This window comes from Labrus bergylta, chromosome 12 (assembly GCF_963930695.1).
Source record: "Labrus bergylta chromosome 12, fLabBer1.1, whole genome shotgun sequence".
Lineage (NCBI taxonomy): Eukaryota > Metazoa > Chordata > Actinopteri > Labriformes > Labridae > Labrus > Labrus bergylta.
The window spans coordinates 26,701,247-26,725,487 of record NC_089206.1 but is presented as its reverse complement, the minus strand read 5'-3'; the positions used below and the strand labels follow the sequence as shown (position 1 = coordinate 26,725,487).

The following is a 24,241-nucleotide window of genomic DNA, read 5'->3' as shown; positions in this document are numbered from 1 at the left end:
TTCAAGTTCGAATTATTTTTTTCCCTGAAACGTGAAGGCAACATAACTCAACATCACTTGGTCACATGTTTAATATTATCCAATTAGAAAATTGGAAAAAAAATCTGACCAATCAATATTCAGAAAGCTAGTACTGCGAGCGTGATTGGTTATTTGTCTACACGGAAGCCAGAACAGAAACACATGGGTACAGCATTTCGGTACGTGAATGTAAATAAAGACATTTAATGCAGATTTTGAATACCTCCATGTCTTTATTGAAATGCTTTTTGGAGGTTATGTCTGCAGTTGCATTCACATGGATCTAGAGATGTTAATGTTCTCATATTAACCCAGAAAAGAACACATGAAGAGCTCCTGCTTTTAGCATGTTTTGCTAACTGACTGCTATTGCTGTCTGCTCTGCACATAGTCATCTTTTAAATAACAGCCTACAACACAAAACAATCCATTTCTCTGACTCCGATGTATTTAACAACCACTTTGTTATTACTTTATATCTTTCAGGAACCATTTATAACTTTTCTTTTTTTTTGAAATGGGAATGTGTTGGTGAGTTAAGAGATGGAGACAGCAGCCCTGGTAGCTCCAGTCACAGCTCTGGAGTTCCATCAGGATGAGTTTCTCCTGACAGGTTTGTTGAGAATTGAATCACAGAATTCGCCAGACACTGTACATTTATAATCCTACAAGAAATGCAGTGCTAGAAAAAGATTGGATTTGTCATATCCCCTGGCTTCTTTCTTATTTTGAAAGTAGATTGAACACTGGATAATAGCACATAGCAACACATTCATTCATATTAAATACTAAGCTGTTCTGTCCTCGCAGGTGAGGGGCCGGTCTTGAAAGTGTTCAGTCTTCAACCGCGCCCTAAAGCCTGTGCCTCACTGAGTGTGCTCCAACACTACAGAATCCACGGGCTACGACCTAAAAGATGGACAGCTGTCCCACCACAGAGCTCCACCACAGGAACCTATGAGGGGAAGAGCGACGGTTAGCACATGCAAACATTTGTTTTCAATGTTTCTCATTATCAAAGTTAATAAACTCTGTGTCAGAATGTACAAAAAAAAAACACTTTCCAATGTGAGTGAAGTGAGGAAGACATTAAAGCCACAATTACTTTGGAGCTGATTTTCTGCCACTAGTTGATGAATTATTAAAATAATCAGTAAAGATAAATACTTGATTCTTTATTTTCTTCTTGTCTGTGACGGCTGGTTGAAGAACTGTCCTCTGAAGGTGAATGGTTTACTCGAGCTGATAATCCTCCTTTGTCTAAGAACTCACTCTTCATCTTATTGCAGAACTAAACTCCTCCTCTCAGCCCGTCTTCTATGACCTAGCAGTGTTTGGAGGCAAGGCTGTGAGACTTGTGAGGCTCCATGTGGATTACCGGCATGAGGAGCGTCTGCACTTGGAGATCTTGGGTCCCCTCATGGAGCTGCCGGACTGGGTCCTGGATGCCCGCTGGCTCTCTGGAGACCAAAACTCACGGCTCTGTGTGGCTGTAGCCCACAATAGTTCTTTACTCCTGGATGTCAAGACAGGAAACTCCTTGGTTCAGCGCTCCTGTCTGGAAGGGTGTCTGCTGTACTCTGCCCTCCTTTTGGTACATGAATCCTGGGAAGATACCGTCTTAGTAGGAGGGACAGTTTTCAACCAGCTAGTTCTCTGGAAGCCTGGAGGAGGAGACACAGGTCGAGACTGTGAGCACAAAGCTCCAGTTGAGAGACGTCTGCTGGGTCACAGCGGGGTCATTTTCTGCATCTCTTACCTCCAGGACAAAGGTTGGCTGGCTTCTGCCTCCGATGACCGCAGCGTGAGGGTGTGGGGTGTCGGTGCTTTGGGGGGACCTGGAGGGATGTGCGGAGACTTGAACCCGGTTTGTTTAAGAGTCCTTTTTGGACATCAGGCTCGAGTCTTTTCTGTGTGTCTCTCCCCGGCGAAAGTGTTCAGCGCTGGAGAAGATGGCGCCTGTTTAGTCTGGGACTGGGCTGCAGGTGGCAAGGTGGTCCGTACTTTGAAAGGACACAGAGCAGGAGGGGTTCGTGCACTAGCAATCGGTGAGGAAGCAGGAAGTGAAGGGAGATGGGTGGCTACAGGAGGGGCAGATGGAGGGGTGAGGTTGTGGAGGGTGGAAGAGGGTGGAGAGAAGAAGGAGACCATGGAAGAAGCAGTGACAGACAATCTAAGTGACTTGAAATTCCCCGGCCGAGGCCTGCCTAAAGGGGTCTGCATAGCAGGGGGAGAAGATGAAAATGCAAGTTGGAGTCATAGTAAATTTGTGGTTTGCACTGACCAAGGACTAGTTTACCAGTACAGGGATGGGCAGTGGGATGTAGTGTGGCAAGGGACTCCTGAGTTTCAATCATACTGTGTGATGGAATCAGCTGCTGTCAGTGTGAAAGACTCTGTAGCTAAAGTAAGTTTGTGTGCTGTGGGAAACCTCACTGGGTCCATACAGGTGTTCCCCATCTCTCATCCTCAGTGCGGCGTTCTTCTCACAGGTGGATCAGGGAAGATTCACAGTCTCATTTGGCAAGAGGCAAAAGAAAGTTTGTATTTGCTCGCATCAGGAGCTGAAGGACTTGTCTATCGCTGGTGCATAAAAGTAGAATTAGATGAAAACTGTTCCGTGACTCTTATTGTGAGCCCCCTTTCTTCTTTCCTCGTCCCCCCCTGCGCCAAACGCTGGCTGACAGCAGCACTCCTCCAATCCACATCAAAGGGGCTACTGTGGGTTTGTGGGGACAGAAGGGGGTCTCTTCTTCTGTTTCAGGAACGAGGGAAACTGGAGCAAAAAATAGATGATGACAAAAAGATGGACGAGGGCTTGCTGGAAGGCAGGCAACAGACTGAGAGAAAAGATAACAGTAGAGTTGGATTGTTGGAAGATAAAGAAAGAAAAGAAGTGGTTGACCTAACACTTCACCCGCTGAGCTGCTTGTTTGGAGCGCATGGAAAACAGGGTGTAACTTCAGTGTGTGAGCACCAGGGGCTGCTCTACAGCACTGGCAGGGACGGATGTGTGAGGGTCTTCAGAGTGCATCCAACAGCAGGAAAACCTGAAGAAAAGGGTCATGGAAAGAACATAGAAGACAAAGATGGGCTCGGGCTGGAGGTTCTCAGAGTTCAGCGGGCATGCAAGGGAATGGAGTGGCTGGAGAGGGTTTTGTTTCTTGAACCTGACATTGTGGTGAAAGAAGAAGAGGAGGAGGAGGAGGAGGAGGAGGAGCGAGAGGCCAGAGAGGAATGTGAGAACAGTTATCAGAGCAAACATGTCACTTTGACAGACAGGCTGGAGGATACAGAGACAGAAGAAAAGAGAGAAAACAAGGGGAGAGAAGCCAGGTTTGTCATCGTGGGCTTTCATGCAGTCCAGTTTGTCGTTTGGGACCCGGTGAGGCAGGAGAAGCTGTTAGCCGTGCCTTGCGGTGGGGGGCATCGCTCTTGGGGTCTCTGGCCATCTGACAAAGGAGTTTGGCCTGGATATGGAGCCCTGGTCTTCACCAAGCAAGGGGCCGTCCTGGCATCTCAACCACCAGGGGAGGAACCAAGCCGAGAGGGAAAGGCGGGACGGACCGGAGGATTAGGGCTGAGGGAGGGGGTCCATGGGAGGGGGATCGGGTGTGTGTGCAGGCTTGGGAGGATCAAGGGAATTAAGAGTCAAAGAAAAAGGGCGGCACATTTGGCAGAAATCAAGGGAAGAAATGTGAACGAAGAAGGGTATTGGGAGATAGCAGTGACAGGAGGAGAGGACACCAGCTTAACCGTCCTGGCGATACATCCCGACTCTGGCAGCATCAAAGTTCTCTCAGTCATCACGGACCACATCTCCAGTGTTCGGACACTGACAGCAATAACAGGTGAGGAGGGAAGGAGTGAAAACCCGACGCACTCTTTCTCTGCGCTGCTCGTGTCAGCCGGTGGGCGAGCTCAAATGCAGTGTTACCGGCTGTCGATCAGCTGGGACGTGCAGAGGCAGGCTCCTTCCTGTCAGGTGATCCAGGTGGCCAGTCACCGATTGGACAAGCAGTGGGAGAGGAGGAGGAACCGACACAAAACGGTGAAAATGGACCCAGAAACAAGGTAGGAGATACAAAAAGAAATGGAGAATGATGTCATCCCACATGAATAATTAAGTGCATATAAGATATTTAACTATGCATACTCTATTGGATTTCTACATGTACTCATAATTCTATTTTCTATCTTTTTTTTAATCTACTTATCAGTTTGTGCATGTGTTTTCAGATACATGTCTGTCGTGGTAGTGGATGAGAAGACAGATTGTGTTCTTCTAGCTGTGGCCTGCAGTGATGGCGCTATAAGGTTGGTTTTTTAAAAATAAAAACCTGAAAATTCTTTTAGAAGGATATAGGAGTGTTGCAAAATAAAAGTTTTCTCATAATGATGTCCCTAGTCTCTATATTTTTGTCTTTTCACTTCCATACCTGTCTCTTCCAGATTGTTCTCAGTCATTGAAGGCAAGCGTCAAATTGAGTTGTTGTGGGAAACATTTTACCACCAGCGCTGTGTGCTCAGTGTCGCCCCCTGCAGCTTGGAGGACAGACAAGGCAACAGGTAATCCAATGTTCATTAAATGTTTCGCAACCTCCTTGGTATTCTTGTGTAAACCAATTAGAAAGGAACATTGTTTTTAAATGAACTGTCACTATTATAAAGAACACTTTTGAAAAAGAGAGATGACTGACAGATCAGTAAATGTGAAATTTTTGTCTGGGGCATATTTAAAAAAAAAAAGCAATGTCACAAATATGTGTGTGTATCACTGTTTGTTCCTCTTAGGTTTAATCTGCTGTTCAGTGCTGCAACAGATGGCAAAATCGCAGTGTGGGATTTCACCGAGGCTTCCTTCATATCGACCGATGCCTTGAGTAATACCCCAGCCTCTCGAGTCCCCTGCCTCGTCATTCCCGCCCATCAGAGCGGCATCAACTCATTGGCTGTCTGGAAAGAGACACTAGAACAACAAGAGGGTTGTTGCCTGGTAACTGTTGCTAGCGGAGGGGATGATGGGCAGCTGACAGTGTCCACAGTAAGGGTACAGTACCCTGATGAAGGGAAGACTGGGAGAAGCAGAGGATTCAAGGAACCTCTGTTTTCTCAACAAACCAAGCTAACAACCCCAGACCAGCTTAATCTTTACCTTAACTCCCAGTCCCACGTCCCGCTGGCTCATGCCGCCCCTATAACCGACCTGAAGCTCCTGAGCCCAGGCCTGCTGGTTTCCACTTCTTCTGATCAGAGGGTTTTCCTGTGGAGAGTCAGCAGTACCGGTATCAGCCACAGCGGGGCAGTGTTCTCTCATGTTGCAGATGCTGCAGGACTCTCAGCATGGGAGGGGGAGATTACACAGGAGGAGGAAGAAGAGCAAACGAGGAAAACAAGGTTTGAGTCTGAGCAGGAGACTGCAATTTCAAGACAGAAAGAGAGGAAGACGGGGTTAAAAACAATGTGTGAAACGGGTGGGAGATTCAGTAAGGATAAGGGAGCAGCTGATGAAGCCGAGGTGGGAGAACCTGTTGAAACCATGAGAGAGAGTGGGGACCCACTTTGTGCATCCAGTGATGATGAGAAGGGAGGTGAGACAGGGGCTGACAGCGGGGGTAAGACAGAGAGCGAGGTGAGTGGTGAGACAGGTTGTAAAGCTTCCAGTGAGAGCAAGAAAAAGACACAAAAGATGGGATGGGTGCTGGTGTGTGGACAAGGATTCCAGCTCCTTAGAGTCAGAAGTCCAGAGATGGATGCAGAGACTTAGACCAGAAGAGAGATAGAAAAGCAGAAGGTGGATCACAAAGTTAAAGTGACATTGAAAGAAAAGTCATTGTAAGTGAATCAAAAGATGCTAGTGCTCCAAAGTATAGCTGACAAATTTTTGATCAGTTCCACTACAAGTCGACTGTTCTAGCTGGACCGATTCACCAATGCAATTACTTTTGAACCAGCTGATAGGATAACACAATCGTGTTGGCCGAACTTGAACGAGGTCAGATAGAAATCAAGAGCCAGGGCACATAAACACAAGCTTGCAGACTGAACTGCTTTTCCTGAAATGTCTTGACTGTAACCTAATAAACCGATCTGTAATACATTTTACTTTTGTAATTTAAATACAATCTTTTAATAAAGTTTATTTATTACCCTGCTATGTTGATTTTAATTGGGTTTATTGCAGTTACTGTATGTAGGACATGAATTTATTTATGCTGCTAAATGAGGATTTAAAAAAAGCTGGAGGGGAATTAGAATTATATTCTTGAAAAAGTATTATAGTGTCTAGTAGTAGTAGACAGTAGTAGCAATCATTTTTTAAAGAGAAACTTTTCTCTAGTAAGGTTTTAAAGTAAAGTTTACATAACTAAACACCAGATTTGACTCCTGCTGGCCTGAAATAAACAAAGCAGTGAGTCTGAACTCGGGCACTAAATTCTGCCAAGCATTTTGAGCTCCTCAAGGAAAATTTCACAATGTCATGGCTATTTCAAGAGAACACTTAAACCATCTCTTATGTGTTTGTGCCATCTGTGGCCTCCAGGGAAAAGCACCACATTGTACAAAGATGGCTTTCATGTGTGGAGATATTTTTAATACAATATGTTCAATCTCAATCAGCAAGGAGAAATAGCTTGAGAGCCCGGGGACTTAATTTCCAGTAAGAACTAGGCCAAACCAAACTTCCCTTTACCAAATGACTCCTGGTCATTGTTCCTGTGTTGTTTATTTGAGATTTTCTTAATTTATATCTTGGTCAAAAAGTTCACGCTTTTACATTCCAATAATTATGAGCACAAAAAGTATCCCAGACATGAAGAAAGACTTAAAATATACAAATCATTAAGTTGAATGCATTGTGTCAATCACTGCAGGAGTTGTTCAGAGATTGATTAAACCCTGCAGAGCAGAAAGATCCCCTGACTAGTCCCCACAGCCTGGGAGAAGGAAACACTGAAGTATTATTAGAAAGTATAACGGTGAATAACAGCTCATCTCAGCTGCTTCAAACATATAACACAACATCACAGTATTTTAATCAAATGAGTGCTTTTTCCCCCTTTTTACCATTTTTAGAACTCTCAAATTAGTTAAATAAAGAGCTTGTGATGGCCAACAGGGTAGCCTCAACACATTGAGATTCTGCTGGGTGAACCTGAGGAAGCTTAGAGCGAAACACGTAGTTCACTCACATTAAAATACAGTAAAGTTATTTTCAGTGTGCTAAGTTCACCCTAAACGTTTTTCTGAACCTCATTTCTTTAAAGGGACTACTCGGGTTATACGCTGTTATGGGGTGGTTACTGTTTGATATATTTCTTTTCTTTTTGGTACCTAATTAGAAAATGATGGATTTCAGCTGTGGTGGGTCACATACACTGTATGTCTATGTCAACTGCGATTCACAAAGAACTCTTCTCATCTTTGGCCTCCAAAGTTGTGGTTTGTATAACAGCTACCAACACTGACTGAGATCTGCACCTGTGGCGGCTCCACCCGGCCCCATTCCCTAAGGTTCCATGCTGACCAGATCAGCTGTTCTTCTCATCACACCCTACCCCTAAAGACTGCTGGGACCTGTCACCACCAGGTATGACTCTGACGCTCAAGCCACCTCGATGAGCCCCCTGGGCCCACTTTCAGGCCCTTACTGCCCACATCAAGCCCCACACTCCCTCCTGAAATATCAAAATATCTGCTTCAAGCCCCACGCCTCTTCCTTAAGGCCAAGGCTGCATGCTTGAAGCCCCATCCTCCGTACAGGAGGCCCTCGCTGCCCATTTCAAAACCAATTCTCCCACCTGAAGAGTAAGGATGTCTGTTTTAAGCCCCACACTCCGTCCCTAAACCGATGCTGTCTGCTTCAAGCCCCATTCCACCTCCAGAAGGCCCAGGCAGTCCTCCTGAATCTCCAAAGTACAACCTGAAGGCCAAGGATGTACGCTTTAACCCCATATAGATAGACAGACAGACAGACATGTTTGTGTGTGCAGGGCTACATGAGGGTCATCACCTATGAAGGGTCCGACTGCAGGTATCATGAATATTTTAATATTTTTTGCCTCATCTCGGATTTCCTTTTGTCAACCACCTGCCACTCAGGGATGGATAAAAGGGAGGATGAAGAGAGGTGAAGAAGGAAACCTAGTAAAGGAATAATAATGTCACTCTTCAGATAAATATAGTGGAAGAATAAAAGTTGCTCAGATGTTCAATATCCCAATGTTTAAATTAAAAGAGAAAGCTTCTCATGCTTGGGAGACTAATCTAAAACACCTGTGTAACCAATAGGATCAATTACAACGGGGAAGAAGAGTGAGAGAAAAGAGAAGGGGGAGAGTGAAAGCACCTGTGCTGTGGGGGTAAGGCTGGCAGGGGGGGGGGGTGTTTTTGTAAGAGGCACCTGCTGCACTCAGGAGAACAGAATGAGATAGAGACAGACAAGCAGAGAGGAAAGAGAAATTACCGGAGACATTAGGCAGACCAATGAATGAAAAGACAGACGCATTAATGAGCATAAGACGGAATATGTGTCTTGGATGAATTCATTTGATGGGGAGGACTGTCTTTGATGGATTACGTCTGAAATAGTATTCACCAGTTTTTCAAACAACATGGGGTCAGAGGGGAAGTGACTCGTATTTTGCCCTTAACGTGCAAAAGGAGTGACTATTACCACCCAGAGGTAAATACACTCACACACACGATTCAACTCCCTTTTTCAGACTGCCTGAATGAGTACACAACAAGCGTATACATGTTTAATATATATATTGTTAGCTGTGAGTGATTATGTTTTTTCAAATTGTTTTAAAGTCAGCATTTATCACAAGCTTAATAATGATAAAAGCAGGACATTTTCACCACAATATGTTTTCAGGAGCTGGTTGTTTAGTCCAGTTAATGTAAACCTTGACTTTTTGTTGCTGCAGGACCCTCCGTGGGTGATGTCACGTGATCGGCTACCTCTCATTGGTTCTTCTGGGAGTAAAACAACAGGTAATCCACTCATGACCAACTCACCTTTCCATTTCATTTGAAAAAAACACACGGTATCAGTGCCCCAATGTTAAGGATCCTCCAAATACTTACGCCCCACTGATAAGTGACATAACCTTAAACATGTCCTTTTCAGTCAGACAACTCACGTTTGCTTGTGTTTTAAATATTTATTGCAGCCGAAGAGCAGGGTTTGTGTTTGGCATCGAGGCTCTGAAATCATCACTCCTCAGTTATTTTTACATGCAGATATGGAAGTAGTGATGGGATGATATCTTAAACCTGCCTGTCCAAGACCTATAGGTGGATGCTGGGAGCGGGGCTGAACATGAGTGCAGTACTGGTGCAGGTCAGAGCTGGCAACTTAAATAGACTGCCCACTGGAAGGAGGTGTTGACAGGAGATAGTGGATGATGAGACATAAAGTGCAAAGTGTGAAATCAGTGCAGCTCGAGTTGTTTGACTAAACTAGCTCACAGGCTCAGCCTCATTAGTGGCCACCACAGGCTAAACAGAATTGACAACTTCAACAGACCAAGGCTCTGTTTATTTGAACTCCAGGTTATGACAGAACTAATACTACCTACCCTACCACGTGGCCCCTAATTGCCCCACAATGGAAAAGGTAGATGGGCAACAAGAGCCAACACGTCAACAGGGTAATCAAGTCACCACAACTGAGAGTGTCGTGCCCTGTAGAGCAGACTGTATACATGGTCACACTATAGCATGATTAACCCTTTATCATCATTGAATAGGTTTCTTTTAATAATAAATACAATCCTAAAATCAGTGTTCCTGTTACCCAAGTTTCATGTCAGGGTCATATAAACAATAACAAATTACTTGTTTTTTTCTGTCCAAGTCACTCTTGTAAGAATATTAAATCCCTTCATGCTATATATATACACAAGAGGATTAGGGCCACTAACAAAATGTTGTTTTTAGAATTCTGTCACTAATTTCAGAATTCTAAATTTAGTCTCAGAATTCTGAGAAAGAAGTCATAATTCTAACATTTTTCTCGGAGTTCTGAATTAATCTCAGAATTCTGACTTTAATCTCAAAATTTCCAACAATTTCCTGCAGAAATCCAAATTTGAAAAATTATCAGATTCACTTTTTTTAAAATCAAGATCAATCAATAAGATTTTTCAATAGTGGCAAAGCATGACAAAAGTTATCCCAGGGCACTTAATAAAAAGAGCAGGTGCAGACCAACTCTTTGTGAAGTTGTTTAAGGACACCCAACATGAATCCACCATGAGCCAGTACTAGAAACATTGAAATCAATCTTGTCATGGCGTTTGAAGCCAGAGCACTTTAATGATCTGCAGCTTGGTTGTTTCCTCTTACCTTCTTTTAACCAAAGCCAAACCCCCTCTCTCCTCCTCAGCTCTCCAGCGCCCCCATCAGGCCAGTAACCGAAAACGCAGCCAGCAGCAGACATCAACCTCCACCTCTTACCCTCATCCAGGACCTGCCTCAATCTTCCTCTCGGATTCCACCATGACACCTTGGGGAGGGCTGGCTTTGTCAGAATCTTCTTTTACATCCATCCCCCAACCTCCGCCTCCACGGCCTCCTCCATCTCTCCCCCCTCCTGCTCCTCAGCCAACGCCTTCAAGCCCATATCGACGCAGACAGAACGAAGAGGTTTCAAGTTCCAGTTTCAACTCTGAGGTTCCGTCTCCGCCTGTTGTGGTCCCTCAGAGCCATACAGGTATGACTGGAACAGAATGTGTATCTCTCAGCATGTAACCAAGGCCAGATTATTTTAAAAGCATTTTACATAAGGATATGTTCACAAGGATACAAAATAATCGATGGCAAATAATTCAGTAGTAGTAAATAATTTCCCTTTGAAGCTTATAATAGGCTTCCTGTCCTTTTCCATAGTTTGTAGACAACTTTTCTGTTAATATTGTATAGGCCGTTGTTAATTTTTGGAAATATTTTTGGCCAGAATAAAACAAAAAAATCCATTCTATTTCAAATTGAAACCACATTCATCTTCTTTCCTTCCTTCATGTCTTATCCCTCTCCGTCGCTGCAGGCGGAGCGGTGAGAGGGTTCCGGCAAAGGCGGAAGATTCTGCCCCAGCGTCGGGTGCCCCGTCCTCCCCGTCTCCCACCGCTGCATCCCGTCACCAACCTGAGCTTCTCACGCAGCTTCACCTTCTCTTTCTTTGAGCTGCCGCTGCACCAGTCACCGCGCCATCGGGCCGAGCGCATCAGAAACCTCATGCTGCTTTTGAAACAGATACACTTCTGAAGAATCACTTCTTCAAAACAAATGTTCCTTGATTTGTTTGTCCATTTATATTCTAATGGGGCCTCCGTTTTCTAAAACATATGCTAATCTAAGTGCTACATTTTAAATGTATCGTCGTTATTTGTTTCCATCAAATGTAATACAGTTAGGAAAGTTTCTGTATTTTCTGTAAAGAATGGGAGCTCCTTGGGGATCTTCACATTTTCAATAATATTTTGAATTCCCAATTTGGTATTCAAATTTGAAAGGAAAATCTCCCCTCTCTATATCCTATATGACCTCTAAACTCAAACTTTGGGCAGTGTTTTGACTTTTTTTGACTTTCAATTTCTCTTAACTCTTCCTTTCTTTCTTTCTTTCTTTCTTTCCTTTTTTTACAATCCTGGGATCAAACATTCATTATGGCATTGTTGGTGACTCACATACATTTCTGTTTCTCTACTGTGGTGAGATTAAAGGACAATAAAAACCAGTACAGTGAGATTAAAGGGCACTTTTTTTTCATTATCTCTCTCTCGTCTCTTCTCGTCTAAATTGATGAGGCAATCTTCATTTCCCTCATGTAAGTCTTTCAATTAATTTCCCATTTTCTCTTTCTAGCGGCTTTCAAAAAATTAATCGTTCTGTGAAGTGGAATACATTAAAATTGATTAAAACAGAGAAAACATTTCACTTCCTCATTAACTCTCCCACTCTCACTCTCACTCTTTTAAACACACACTACAGTCACACACACACATTCAGTCCATGAGTTGCTGAAAGCTGAGCTGTGATAATGGGGGCATTCAGACGCACTGAATGGGGAAGGGGGGAGAGGGGAGAAAAGGGGCACTAAACTCTGTGTGCAGAGTTCAAGGCTGTTCTCTACCTTCCCTGACTCACGTGTGAGAGTTTGTAGAGCCGTGCCTGTGTGTTATCCTCTTACACGCACGCCGGGCGCACATGTGAACTCTTTGTTCTCATGCGGCTTTGAGCTGATACAGAGTCAGAGACCTCTGTCTCTCACTCTGCTTTGGTTTGTTTTGGTTAACTTTACTGTTACAATCTAACTGTGTCTTTCTCATGTAACTTTATACATGTTTCAAACACATGAAGGAAAAACACACGAGACACATTTACCACCCTCAGTATTGACAGGATTCGAAAGTGAAACCTCACTGCTCTGCCAGTAATCTTTGACATTGATTTCAGATGGACAGCGCTGAGCAAAATGGCCTTTCTCCCAACATGCAGCCTCATCTGGCTGTTGGCCTGGACGAAACACAGCTGGATGTCCTTGGGGAACGGGTAGGAAAGGAGCCCCTGACAGTTTTGGAGAGAGTGAAGGCACAGTGTTGGTGAGTCTGAGAATAGGTTTCACTGTTGGCCTTGCTGGGGGTCAGTTTGGGCCCTCAGCCAGCTTTCAGGCCGAACAGATAGTTAAGGCTTTTTATCTCAAGCTTTTTGGCCTTGAACTCTCTCTCTCTGTGTCTGTGTGTGTGTGTGTGTGTGTGTGTGTGTTCTTCCAGGTGTTCTGGTCCTAGGTTGAAGAGCTTACTGCTGGGCTTTTTCCCTGTGCTGTCATGGCTTCCTCGCTACTCCATCAAAGAAAATGCTATTGGAGACTTGGTGTCTGGAATCAGCGTTGGGGTCATACATCTACCACAGGGTGAGGAGGCAACTACTAATATGGAACACTAAATGGGTGGGCAACTACAGAAAATGTCAAGCCACTCCCCCAAACACATGATCATGCATTATCTGAATTACAGTGAGGGTAAAGTCCACAGGAGAGCGCTAGAGAGGAAGAGTGTATTTGTATTTTTCAACTTGTTTAAGCTGGATTTCTCAGTGACTAGCTTGCTCAGTTTAGCATGTGGAAGACATACTATGTGGATAAGAAGTTGATGAATTATAGCCTTTGGTTTCAAATCCAATCCAAAAGTGCCTAACATGGCATTCTTATTATGGCCAGCAGGGGGCAAAAAAACAGATAGAAAAATGACTCTATTTCACAACTAATGTGTTATATAAGTAAAGAGGAACGTATTAATTAATGGTCCAAGTTGTTGTAGTTTGTTCTCTTCCTTATAATAGCACATTATGTAATGATGGTCTTACTAAGAGTAAAGTCAACATTAAAGCAGGGTATGCTTTAGGGCCTGGCGACCTGGGATTGACAAGTTGCTACCACAGTGATCTGTCAACTAGAGAGTCACATATAAATAGGTTAACAGATTAGCCATCCAATAATTTATTAAGGCTACATTTTGTTTTATTTGACAGTGCAGGTGGCCACAGACAGAAGATTGTTTTTCTGCTTTTGGACCATTTCATCTCCTCTTTGAAACTAGTCCAGATTGTCTAGACTAGCTTTAATGTTCTATTGCAAGCTACAAGGTGTTAAAATAACTGTATATATATTTTCTTAGGTTAAGTATTTTATTTTATCAGTGCTTACTGCATGACAAATTTAGATTTGGATTATGATTGAAGAACTAACGCATGACATCCTGCAGTGTGCCTTACAGCTTTAAAGGAAAAGATGAAAAACTTACATATACATTTTTTTTAAGACTAGTTATTTCAGGTCAACATCCAGAACTTACCCGCAATCATGGGATCATAGCAGCTTTAACTGCAGGAAAGAAAGGTCCAGGTTGAAAATGAAATCATATTTTACAGTCACCACTGGATCAACACATGAAGAGAAAGTTGCAGCTCCAGCTACAAAGATGCCTTTGAGGGAGGAGAATCTTTCATGAGTGCAGAGATGCTGAATCTCTACACAAATATATCCCTCTTCATGCAAAGTTGCCATGTTATTTGGTTTAAAGAATTGTATGGCTTCTTAATTACACCATGTGTTTAGTAATGCTCCCCAGGTTGTATTTCAATCTCATTGTCTCTGAATTTTTCTCAGGTATGGCCAACGCCATGTTGGTAGGAGTTCCTCCAGTGTTTGGTCTCTACACCTCCCTCTATCCTCTGATCATCTACTTCATCTTCGGCACTTCCAAACACCTCTCCATGGGTGACTGTCAACCTTTATTAGTCTTTTTATTAGAGTTTTATGTATAACTATTCTGATGCGGTCCTTTCCATTTGTAGTACATTGCTCATGAGCTTTGTGTACACATATTCTATGTCTGTTTATGCGCGACAGGTACTTTTGCTTTACTAGCCATCATGCTTGGGTCAGTGACAGCCAACGTGGAGTTGCTAAGCAACGGTTCTGAAGAGAGTAAGATTGATGTGGAAGCAGCCAAAATCAACATGGCTGTCCAAATCACCTTCCTTTGTGGCCTTATTCAGGTACACACACATACACCCACATTAGGAAGACTTGGTTGAACACAATTCACAGTGTTCAACCACATTGTTCGCTCTCTGCTTCGATGTGGCACAGCTGTATTTTATGATTGAAATCTCACAAACAGTAAGCATATCACTTCTGCTGGACTATTAAGTAGCTTTAAAGACAATGGAAATCAAGAAATAAGGAGTCATAACACCTACGAAAAGCTTTTACCCAAGCTATCATTACCGTCAGCTAGCTAACGTTTGTGCTTGCTAGAAATTTGCAGATGTCCTTTAGTATAATGCTTCACTAGTACAATGTTATGTTGAAATGGTTGAATGTGAATGGTGGCCGCTGACTAATACTAGCTAATAAGTTCTTAATTATCTTGTTTTGACTTGATAAATATCGTTTGCCTGATGTTCTTCAAAAATCATTGCTCATTGTCTTCAGTTTGTGAAAAATGAGGATGCAGTGAAATCATAGTTACTTGTCAGATTTAGATGTTTCTATGATTTGCAGACATTAAATTTGTTAATATGGTAAAAGCATGTTTTACACTCACTCATGTAAAGCTAAAGCTTACCTCTAAACCTCTGGCCTTATTTTGTAGTCAAGCATGGATGAAGAGAAATCCCCGTTTAGACATTCACTGAAGTATCACATTTGTTTTAAGAGTTTCATCCGCTGTTATTCATACACCTGCGGTGTACTCTGAGACACATAGCCTACTCTCCTTCACCTCAGGTCAACTTGAAACATCTGCCGGCAAGCTTTGCAAGAGTAAAGTGGAAAAATATGTATGAGGAAAGTCTTAGTGTGATTTTTACTTTTTTATTCCTGTGGATTGACTGATCTTAGCCCACTCTGTGCAGGGGTTTTCATAGCCAAACTGTCGGCCTTATCAGTTCATTGATCTCTTACTGGCTTTCCACACTGCACAAACCTTAAATGCTCTCAGGGGCAGTTGTACAAGAATTTCCCTTCTGTTGTACCCCAGGACTTCAAATCGATCCAGATGTGTTGAGCAGTTCAAGAGAAGTTTCATGGCTGCACATTCCAGCGATGTAAAACATGCATACAAGGTCTTATCAGATCAGAGAGGCAGCTGTTGTGCAGATATTTGAAGAAACATCAGGAAAAGGAAAAGATAAAAAAAAGGAAAACTAAGCCTTTTATATTAAGTGTAGTTTCCCTTTTGTGTTTGTGTGTGTCCCCTTTAGCTCCTGCTGTACCTGCTGCAAGGAGGCGGCGTGTGTCGCTGGTTGTCTGATGCTGTAATCAGAGGATACACCACAGCAGCAGCTCTGCATGTTATCATCCTGCAACTGCCGCTGATGACTGGAATAGCTGCTCAGAGATACACTGGACTGTTGGCTTCATCTTGGGTCTGTTGAAAGCTTAGTACCACACACACACACACACACACACACACACACACACACACACACACACACACACACACACACACACACACACACACACACACACACACACACACACACACACACTAATCAGTGCCAGTAACCTTCAACACAGCAGTGGTGTCCTTGGGCAACACTTTGAAGTCTTACGCGCTCCTGCAGTTCCCATATTACATCCTCTCTTGGGTCGACTCATCTGCTTATGAACTGAATCTTGTTTCCTGATATGGATTTCATTCATTAGTCCATGTAAGCTGACACATGATCTGGGGATTTCTCTCATTCTGATAGTAGATATGACAGTTTATCATGATCTGTGAAAGTGTGGAGATCAAACAAAACATTTCCTGTAATATCACCTGAAAATTAATATTGCACTAAATAAAGTTGACTTGAATGCCAATATCTATATAATTGCATCAATAATGTTACGTTTTAGAAAGACAAAAAATATGCATTGCTTTTTCAATAATATTGCAACTTAAAAATTAAAAACATTAATTTTTTTGTAAAGAAAAATTTAACAAAATATAGAAATTACTTTTTTTTATTGTCAGAGAATCTAGCTATCATATTTATTAATACTTTGACTTCAGTCTCATTTCTATGAAGAAATTAAAAACTGTACTGTGAGAAAATTGTACTTGAACCCAGAATCATGATACTTATCGAATCCCTAATAGTGTATATCATCACTACTGTACGTAGTTATGAGCTTCTGAACATGATGGGTTGAAATCATGACTTGAAAATAATGTCAAATGTTTGTTTCATTTCTTTGGTCAGCATTGGGCCCTATGTCTCTAAACTCCTCCTAATAGCTCTTTTAACCTGATAAGTATGACAATCTGGTCTAAGCTATTTATGTTTTTAATTTCTGTTTGCTGCGGGGTCTGCTGCTGTGACTTAGTGATAGCTTTGTTTTTATTCTTGGCACTCAAAGGGCACATTTAAGATTTCCCAAGTTCCTCCTTTCTCCTTTCACTTTTCACCACTGTGTGGAAAACATTTCAAGGTGTAGGCTGAGTTCAAAAAGTGTCAGACATGTTTATCAGCTGTCTGCAGGTGGTTAATTTATAACTTTCCAAAGGCAATGGAGCAGTTCACACATAAATCCCACCTGCGCGGGGTCTAACTCTATAGTTTTAATCCTCCTCAAACAACTTAAAAAAACTTCACCTGAAGATTTTCTTGACTAGTTAGATAAATTAAATCACATTCACCATGAGTTATGTGTTTCAAAAGGTTTAATATAACATTTGAAACTTTGTGCATATTTCCTCTTCCAGACTCTAAAGGATGTTCTGCTTGGAGTAACCTCTGCTGTACCCGGGGCCCTGACAGTCTCTGGGGTTTCCATGGTGATACTCATCGGAGGCAAGATGCTGAATGAGCGTTTTAAAAACAAGATTCCTATAGCCATACCGTGGGAACTTATACTGGTTAGATATACAACACACACACACTCACACACAAACACACACACACACAGTAGACTCATGCCCATAACATGCTCCCAGATGGACAGATGCCACAGTGACAAACTGATGAGTGACTCATACTTATATAAAAATCTGTTTGATCTCCAAATCCAAGAATCTCCACATATGATAAATATTTGCACCTGTCCATGTATGAACTATTATGTGATCTGTTGATGTTGGGATTTTAAAAAAAATACAAAATCTGTTTCAGCTTTTCTGTTCTTTTGTAACTGTAAAGATTTCAGAATAACTCACTGAACAACAAATGTTATTATCTTTATTATGTTTAATTAAAGACACCTGATAAGTCATCACTGAAACTATCCCATTGCCAGTAAAGTGAATGACAAGGTGTTATGGAAACATAAGTCTCCACTATCGGCCATGGTTCTGAACCGCTAGTCTACCAGCACACAGACCGTATCAGATTAAGATCAAGTGTGTGTTTGTGTTCTTCCAGTATATCAGTTTATTAATAACTGCTCACTGCTTGATCTTTTAGATTAGATTAAAATATCATGGATGGTTAAGTTGGACTTTTGTCATGAGTACTTTGCACATATACTTGGAAAGTACATAAAACAAACAGTTAACATTTGTTGATTTGAAACTAGCAGATTTCTTCTATTTTCTTTCTTTTTTTTACACAATTGACAGCACCAATAAATTTGTCCTTGAGTCTAAAGGGTTAATTTAAGCTTTGTTAATCTAAGCAGTCTGGTTGACCTAACATTTATATGTAGAAATCTGTATATTTGTGTTTTCCAAACTGCTCATTCTGTGCAGAAGATGTCATGCCCATTGTCTTCTCCCACAGATTGTCCTGGGCACCATCCTGTCTGTGCAGATGGATCTGTCAGGACAGCACAGAGTCCAGGTGGTGGGACACATACCCAGTGGGTCAGTAGAACTATGTCATTGTCTTTTTTTTTTTTTGTATTTGCATGCTACTTTTTTTAAAAGATATGTATTTATAGAAGTGTGATCCTGACCTTTTTTTCAGGATTATTTTGGGCTTTTAATACCTTTATGTAGAGACAGGATTGTGGATAGAGTCAGAATCGGGGACAGGGAGAGAGAGTGGGGAATGACATGAGGAGAAAGGAGCCACTGGTCGGATTCGAACCTGTGCCACCAGTTTAAGGGACTTTAGCTTCTGCACATGGGGCGCTCACACTAACCACTTGGCTGCCAGTGCCCAGATCCTGACTTTTGTTTAATTAAGTATAGCTTTAAAAAAGTTTCATTGTAACCAATCTGTGACATCGTACTGCTTTGAAGAGTAATTTAATTCAATAACAATGAATCATTTAATTAAAAAATTCATATTGCATTTTTTTACTACTTGCAAAGTTGTAATAAAATTGTAAATATAATCTGGATTCATATTGCTGAACCAACATTTGTATGTTAGTTATAAGCCTCCATAATATAACCCAAAGCCCTTCAGTCTCTCTGATACTTTAACCTCCATCTGACTCCCATTCTGCATACACCTGCTCTAATCATGTAATGTAAGAGAGCTCTGTTGTGATTGTGTTAGAATGATGAGCTTTCAGAGAGTGCAATCTACATGATGAGTAATTCAGGAGGTGACTCAGCTTTCAAACGGAGGTCATACTTCTTTACATTACTGTATATCTCATTTTTCTTCTTTTGAATATTCACTTAGTCATCGTCGTGTTTATCAAGTTGTTTTCTTCTTCCTTCCCTTTCGTCTCTTCCTCTCCTCCTCCAGCCTGTCTCCTCCAGTCCTTCCCTCTCTTTCTCAGGTCAGAGAGCTGTTTATTCCAGCTCTATGTGCTGCTCTGGTTGGCTTCAGTTTCCTCTCGGCAATGGGCTCAGTGTTCGCCCGCAAACACAGCAGTCACGTGGACCCCAGTCAGGTATTATCACAGGAAATGTAAAAGATATTACAGCTAATGTGGAGCGTTTGTCATGGTGGTCTTTATGAGCAAAAAAAGGTAGAAAAAGTGTTTTAGAAAGAACTTGTGGAAGAGTTTCTTCCATATATATAATTTTAATGTCCACAACAAGCCAACCTGAGAACACTCATGAGATCCATGAGCTAAGTTGTAGCTTCAGTCAGAGTGTGGTTTTCAATTGCTGTACTCTGTCTCTCATTCAGGACCTGCTGGCTCTGGGTTTGTGTAACACCATAGGAGCAATGTTCCAGTGCTTCGCTGTCAGCTGCTCCTTCTCTCGCAGCATGGTCCAGGATAGTACTGGAGTCAAATCACAGGTACACATGAAAACCTAACCTCACTTTAGCCCTTTTTTCACACAAGCACTCCTGAAACTGTCCAGATAATTTCAGGACAGACCTCAAAAACTGTTTACACATACACCACACAGCAAGAAACTTTCACTGTCAGACTGGAGGGGTCTCAGGAGGCGAGACGTTATGTTGAACAGAACGGAAATGGCGAGTGAAGCAAAGCAGTCCAACACTGCGATCACAGTTTTTGCCTTTATATCAAAGCTACGTGTAGTTTGAAGTTTTTGTCGTATAAACTGATGAGTCGTTAAAACATACCGATGAGCTGAAAAAGAGTATGAAAAAGCTTCATTACATGCATAAAGCTAACACCTGTTGCCAACCGGTCGCATACCTGTATGTCATCATCTCAGTCTGCTCGCTTGTTGTTAATTTTTCTGGATATTTCCAGCTGCATCCTCACATCAGCTCACCCGACATGACGTGGAAATTCAAGCTGAACAATTCTTTAGTTAAATTCCGCCGTTTGTGTCAACACATGCTGCTAACCCCAAAACTTTTGTTACATTTTCAGGAGTTTTGTGCGTGTGTGAAAACACACCACTAGAGCCTTGACAGGGAGGCAACATCAAGTTATATCTCATGTTTAAATAGAGTTTATTGTCTGTCTACCTTCACTCATTATTACTCATTACTTATTGTCTTCATTTGATTTAACCTCAGATGGCAGGATTGGTATCAGCTTTGGTGATTTTAACCATTTTGCTGAAGATCGGTCACCTCTTTGAGCAGCTGCCAAAGGTAAAGTGCTTGTGACATTATAAACATGATCAGTTTGTTCTGTCATATATCTTTTAAAGTCATGTATGTAAAGAGATGACAAAAGTACACACATTTATAGACACTCTGGGAAAGTAAAAGTACTGATTCAAAGTAAATGTGAAATGTATTAAGTGTAAAGGTAAAGAACACTGCTGAAGGATATTTCTACCTGCTGTTTCTGTGCATAGCTTACTAAACCTCATGTCATTCAGATTCATAAACTTCAGTAACTTACCTTCATCAACATGAACATTAACTTTACTACATATCGGGAATCCCTTGCTGCTCTGAATCAGAATTATCAGCAACAGTGGCAGGTTTGACTTTATTCATGTCTCTGCCTGTCACTCATGAACATCACATTTACATGATGCCTCTCCTACATGGGTTGAGTTTTCCTCTCTTATCTGTTTTACATCATTTTAGATAAATTACAACAATCTGGTGTAGTATGCACTGATTGATATGCCAGGGAATTGTCTTTTCTGTGTTAAAGTCTCATCCATTTGGGCTGAAATCAGTCTTGATGTTGGTAAGACGTTAGCATTATTCCCTCAAATTAAATAAAGCTAAAATAACGTCCCTGATTTAGTTCAAAGTGGAAAGTACAGAGATTTGTTAAAATGCAGGGGTAAAAGTAAAATGTTGTCAAAGACTTACTAAAGTGTAGTGCATATGCTTGACTCTATGCACAGTCACAAATCACTTGCTCTTTATTACTTCCTAACTCTGTATGTAACTGAACAAAATGATCCAAGGATAGGACAAACTGAGCTGACTCTGACATCACAACAGACACAAATGGCATAAAAGTTTGTGTTGGCAGCTGTCCAGTCACTTTTAAAGGAATAATAAAGCATTTCAGGAAACATGTCTTAAGAAATGTGAAGTCATTCTCTGCCTGCAGGACATTCAGTGTAAGGATGATTCACGTGTCTCAGTGTTTGGTATATTCTTGATGTCTGTTCCAGGCAGTGTTGGCAGTGATCATCACGGTGAACCTGCAGGGGATGCTGGCTCAGTTCAAAGATGTGTGTGTGCTCTGGAAGGCTGACAGATTAGACCTGGTGGGCTACACACACACACACACACACACACACACACACACACACACACACACACACACACACACACACACACACACACTCACACACACACACACACACACTCATAGTCATAAAAATGGAGTCCATCATTATTCAGTATCTTTGCATAGAACCATGCAGACCATGGGGCGGCTGTGGCTCAGTTGGTAGAGTCGGTCATCTCGATTCGGTTCGATCCCCAGCTCCTGCAGCAACATGTCTGGCACCCAACCCCGAATTGCTCCCGCTGCTTCTTTGGGGGCGTATGAATGTGTATGAATGGGATTAGTTAATTCTGATGGATACTTTACTCAGCAGCCTCTACCATCAGTGTGTGAATGTGTAGGTGTGACCTGCACTGTAAAAGTAGTTGTCAGAAGACTAGAAAAGCGCCATGCAAGGTCAAGTCCATTTATCATTTACCAGTTTAAAACAGTACGAATCGCCCTCTGATTCTGGTCCTCTGTCCTCCTGCAGCTGGTGTGGACGGCATCACTGCTCTCCACGCTGGTCTTTAACCTGGACTTGGGTCTGGCCGTGGCTGTCGTCTTCTCTCTACTCACACTCATCTACAGGACACAACAGTCAGTAAATATCAATTTGCAGGCTCTACGTGGGGATTATTACATCAATGAGTCATTACCTAACTTGAAACATCACAACTTTCAATTTACACAATTGGCTGTCTACGCCACCATCCACATTTTCCATTTATCTTTCATTAACTGGGTCACATTTCACAGGGAATGTCATGGAAAGCTGTTATGACCTTATCCTGCACAAATCCACAATCACTCTTAAAATAGTCATCTGTTATAAAACTTGAAATGATGATACAGTTTTAAAACGAGGCTACAAATTACAAGATTACTACAAACTTAGATTAACCCTTTAGACTCAAGGACAAACTTATTGGTGCTGTCAATTCTTTAAAAAAACACAAAAGAAAATAGAAATAGATGAAAATGTCATTATGTCATCTATGTCATTTTGAAGTCTTCATGACAAAAGTCCAATTTAACCATCCTTGTTATTTTAATCTAATCTAAAAGATCAAGCAGTAAGCAGTTATTAATAAACTAATATACTGGAAGTGCTCACAGGTAGCAAGATAACAGTCAAATTACATCAACATAAAAATGACTTTTTATTTCCTGCTAGAAGCAATGACCTCATCAACAGGAAGTAAAAGGGCTCATTAGAAACATGGTAGCAAAACGTACTGTATCTTGAGGCTTGCTTATGGTCTGATTTCCCAGATAAACATCAAGGTATCATGATTAATTTATGCAATGTATTGATGGTTCATTAATGCTGCATTATTGTGATATCAACTTGGATTTAATATGTTTAAACATTTAATATGTTCATTAACAACTTATGTTTCATACACATCAGAAAACTTTAGTATGTTCCTCCCTCCTCTTACTTTTCTCTCAGGCAGACTCACGCTCTCCTGACTTTGATCTTTTATCATCCTTGTCTTTCAGCTCCTCCTCTGTGGTGTTGGGTCGTATTCCTGGTACTGACTGTTACAGAGATATGGGGCTGTACACCCAGGTAAAACCACTCCTTCTTACAGGTCTCACTCTAATGCGTTTTTACTAAACCTCACTCTGGATTAAATCTTGATGATGCAAGGAATGCAGATAGAGCATTGCATACTGCAAATGTATTTCACCTGTAAGTTAAGGAATAGATGTCCCAATAAATCTGTATTTTATAATTGTTAAAGAAACATAAGTTATTTAGAAGGCTTATTTCTGTACAATTTCTGCAAAGGTACTGAGTCAATACAGAGCTTAGAGAGCCAGCCTCTAGTGGCTATGAGAAAAACTGTAGATTCAAGCCCTTCACACATTATGTACTGACCTGAGAAAAGGCCAGGGATGTTGCAAATCTGAAATGTTAGTAGTGAACCTTTGGAACGAGGGAAGGCAACCGGCTCTTTCCAAAGCTTTAATAAATCCAACTGTTGAAGAAATTACTAAGACTTGACTCCATACAATAAGACTCAGTTGACTCAGATGGCTTATGTTGATGAAAGTTTATACATCAGATGAATACTCATGAGGAGACATGATTCAACATCACACTTTTCAAAAGGCATCGCATATATCCTAAAAGACATTACCATTATCAGGGTCACATTGCCCCACCTAGACTAAACTGTGACATCAATAACACTGGAGCAGACAATAAGTCTACCAAACATCCTTGCAGATATCAGGAAGAACAGTTGACACTCTCCAAGCTGTACTTGGTGTTTTAATAACAACTGAACTCTGTCAGGTCTGACTGACATAAGAGAACAGTGAATAACCCTGGTGACATCTGTACATTATAATCTAAATAACTACAGAAAGTCCACCACACCAACAACTAACATGCCTCATTTTTAATACAAGCATGTTATGGGACGCCGTTCGTGGTTAGTGCGTTAGTGCCTGTGCCCCCTGTATGGAGGCCAGTGTCCTCTAAGTATAAACTTTTAAAAAGCATGTTATATCTACCATATTTTAATCAGTACACAAAAACAACCAGTAACATAACCTTTGCATCCTCAAGTTGTTGACAATGCCAGAAATCCCTTGAAAAGATACAGCATGTAATGTGTAAATGTGACATGTTGT

The 24,241-nt window shown here is 41.7% G+C and overlaps 2 protein-coding genes across 3 annotated transcripts in view; both read left to right on the top strand.

Moving 5' to 3' along the window:
* The first annotated feature begins 104 nt into the window (after nucleotides 1–104).
* On the top strand, nucleotides 105–6,178 carry wdr6 (WD repeat domain 6). The gene is made up of 7 exons (XM_065961385.1): nucleotides 105–200; nucleotides 508–634; nucleotides 832–996; nucleotides 1,311–4,095; nucleotides 4,261–4,338; nucleotides 4,474–4,590; nucleotides 4,816–6,178. The coding sequence occupies exons 2-7, from the start codon at nucleotides 565–567 to the stop codon at nucleotides 5,786–5,788; spliced, it is 4,188 nt and encodes a 1,395-aa protein (XP_065817457.1). The 5' UTR covers nucleotides 105–200; nucleotides 508–564; the 3' UTR covers nucleotides 5,789–6,178.
* Nucleotides 6,179–8,483: 2,305 nt separating this feature from the next.
* The window catches only part of LOC109993565 (prestin), a 21,360-nt gene continuing 5,602 nt past the window's right edge, over nucleotides 8,484–24,241 (top strand). Inside the window, exons 1-17 of one of the 2 annotated variants that reach the window (XM_020646555.3) lie at nucleotides 8,484–8,707; nucleotides 8,955–9,021; nucleotides 10,418–10,744; nucleotides 11,078–11,857; nucleotides 12,487–12,632; nucleotides 12,804–12,943; nucleotides 14,198–14,308; nucleotides 14,441–14,589; nucleotides 15,799–15,963; nucleotides 17,289–17,441; nucleotides 18,301–18,383; nucleotides 19,222–19,369; nucleotides 19,612–19,725; nucleotides 20,425–20,502; nucleotides 21,495–21,590; nucleotides 22,086–22,192; nucleotides 23,099–23,168. In XM_020646555.3, the coding sequence (XP_020502211.1) occupies nucleotides 12,487–12,632; nucleotides 12,804–12,943; nucleotides 14,198–14,308; nucleotides 14,441–14,589; nucleotides 15,799–15,963; nucleotides 17,289–17,441; nucleotides 18,301–18,383; nucleotides 19,222–19,369; nucleotides 19,612–19,725; nucleotides 20,425–20,502; nucleotides 21,495–21,590; nucleotides 22,086–22,192; nucleotides 23,099–23,168 (1,560 nt within the window). In that variant the 5' untranslated portion in view covers nucleotides 8,484–8,707; nucleotides 8,955–9,021; nucleotides 10,418–10,744; nucleotides 11,078–11,857. Of the gene's footprint in view, nucleotides 8,708–8,954; nucleotides 9,022–10,417; nucleotides 10,745–11,077; nucleotides 12,311–12,486; nucleotides 12,633–12,803; nucleotides 12,944–14,197; nucleotides 14,309–14,440; nucleotides 14,590–15,798; nucleotides 15,964–17,288; nucleotides 17,442–18,300; nucleotides 18,384–19,221; nucleotides 19,370–19,611; nucleotides 19,726–20,424; nucleotides 20,503–21,494; nucleotides 21,591–22,085; nucleotides 22,193–23,098; nucleotides 23,169–24,241 lie in introns of both variants that reach the window. The other variant, XM_065961386.1, reaches the window with a different exon arrangement.

What these genes read in the sequence shown, in the direction of transcription:
- wdr6 (XM_065961385.1), top strand. Translation starts at nt 565, where the DNA reads ATGGAGACAGCAGCCCTGGTAGCTCCAGTCACAGCTCTGGAGTTCCAT. An exon ending in AAAATGGACCCAGAAACAAG is followed by an intron (nt 4,096 to 4,260) that starts GTAGGAGATACA and finishes ATGTGTTTTCAG; the next exon opens with ATACATGTCTGTCGTGGTAG. An exon ending in TGCAGTGATGGCGCTATAAG is followed by an intron (nt 4,339 to 4,473) that starts GTTGGTTTTTTA and finishes TGTCTCTTCCAG; the next exon opens with ATTGTTCTCAGTCATTGAAG.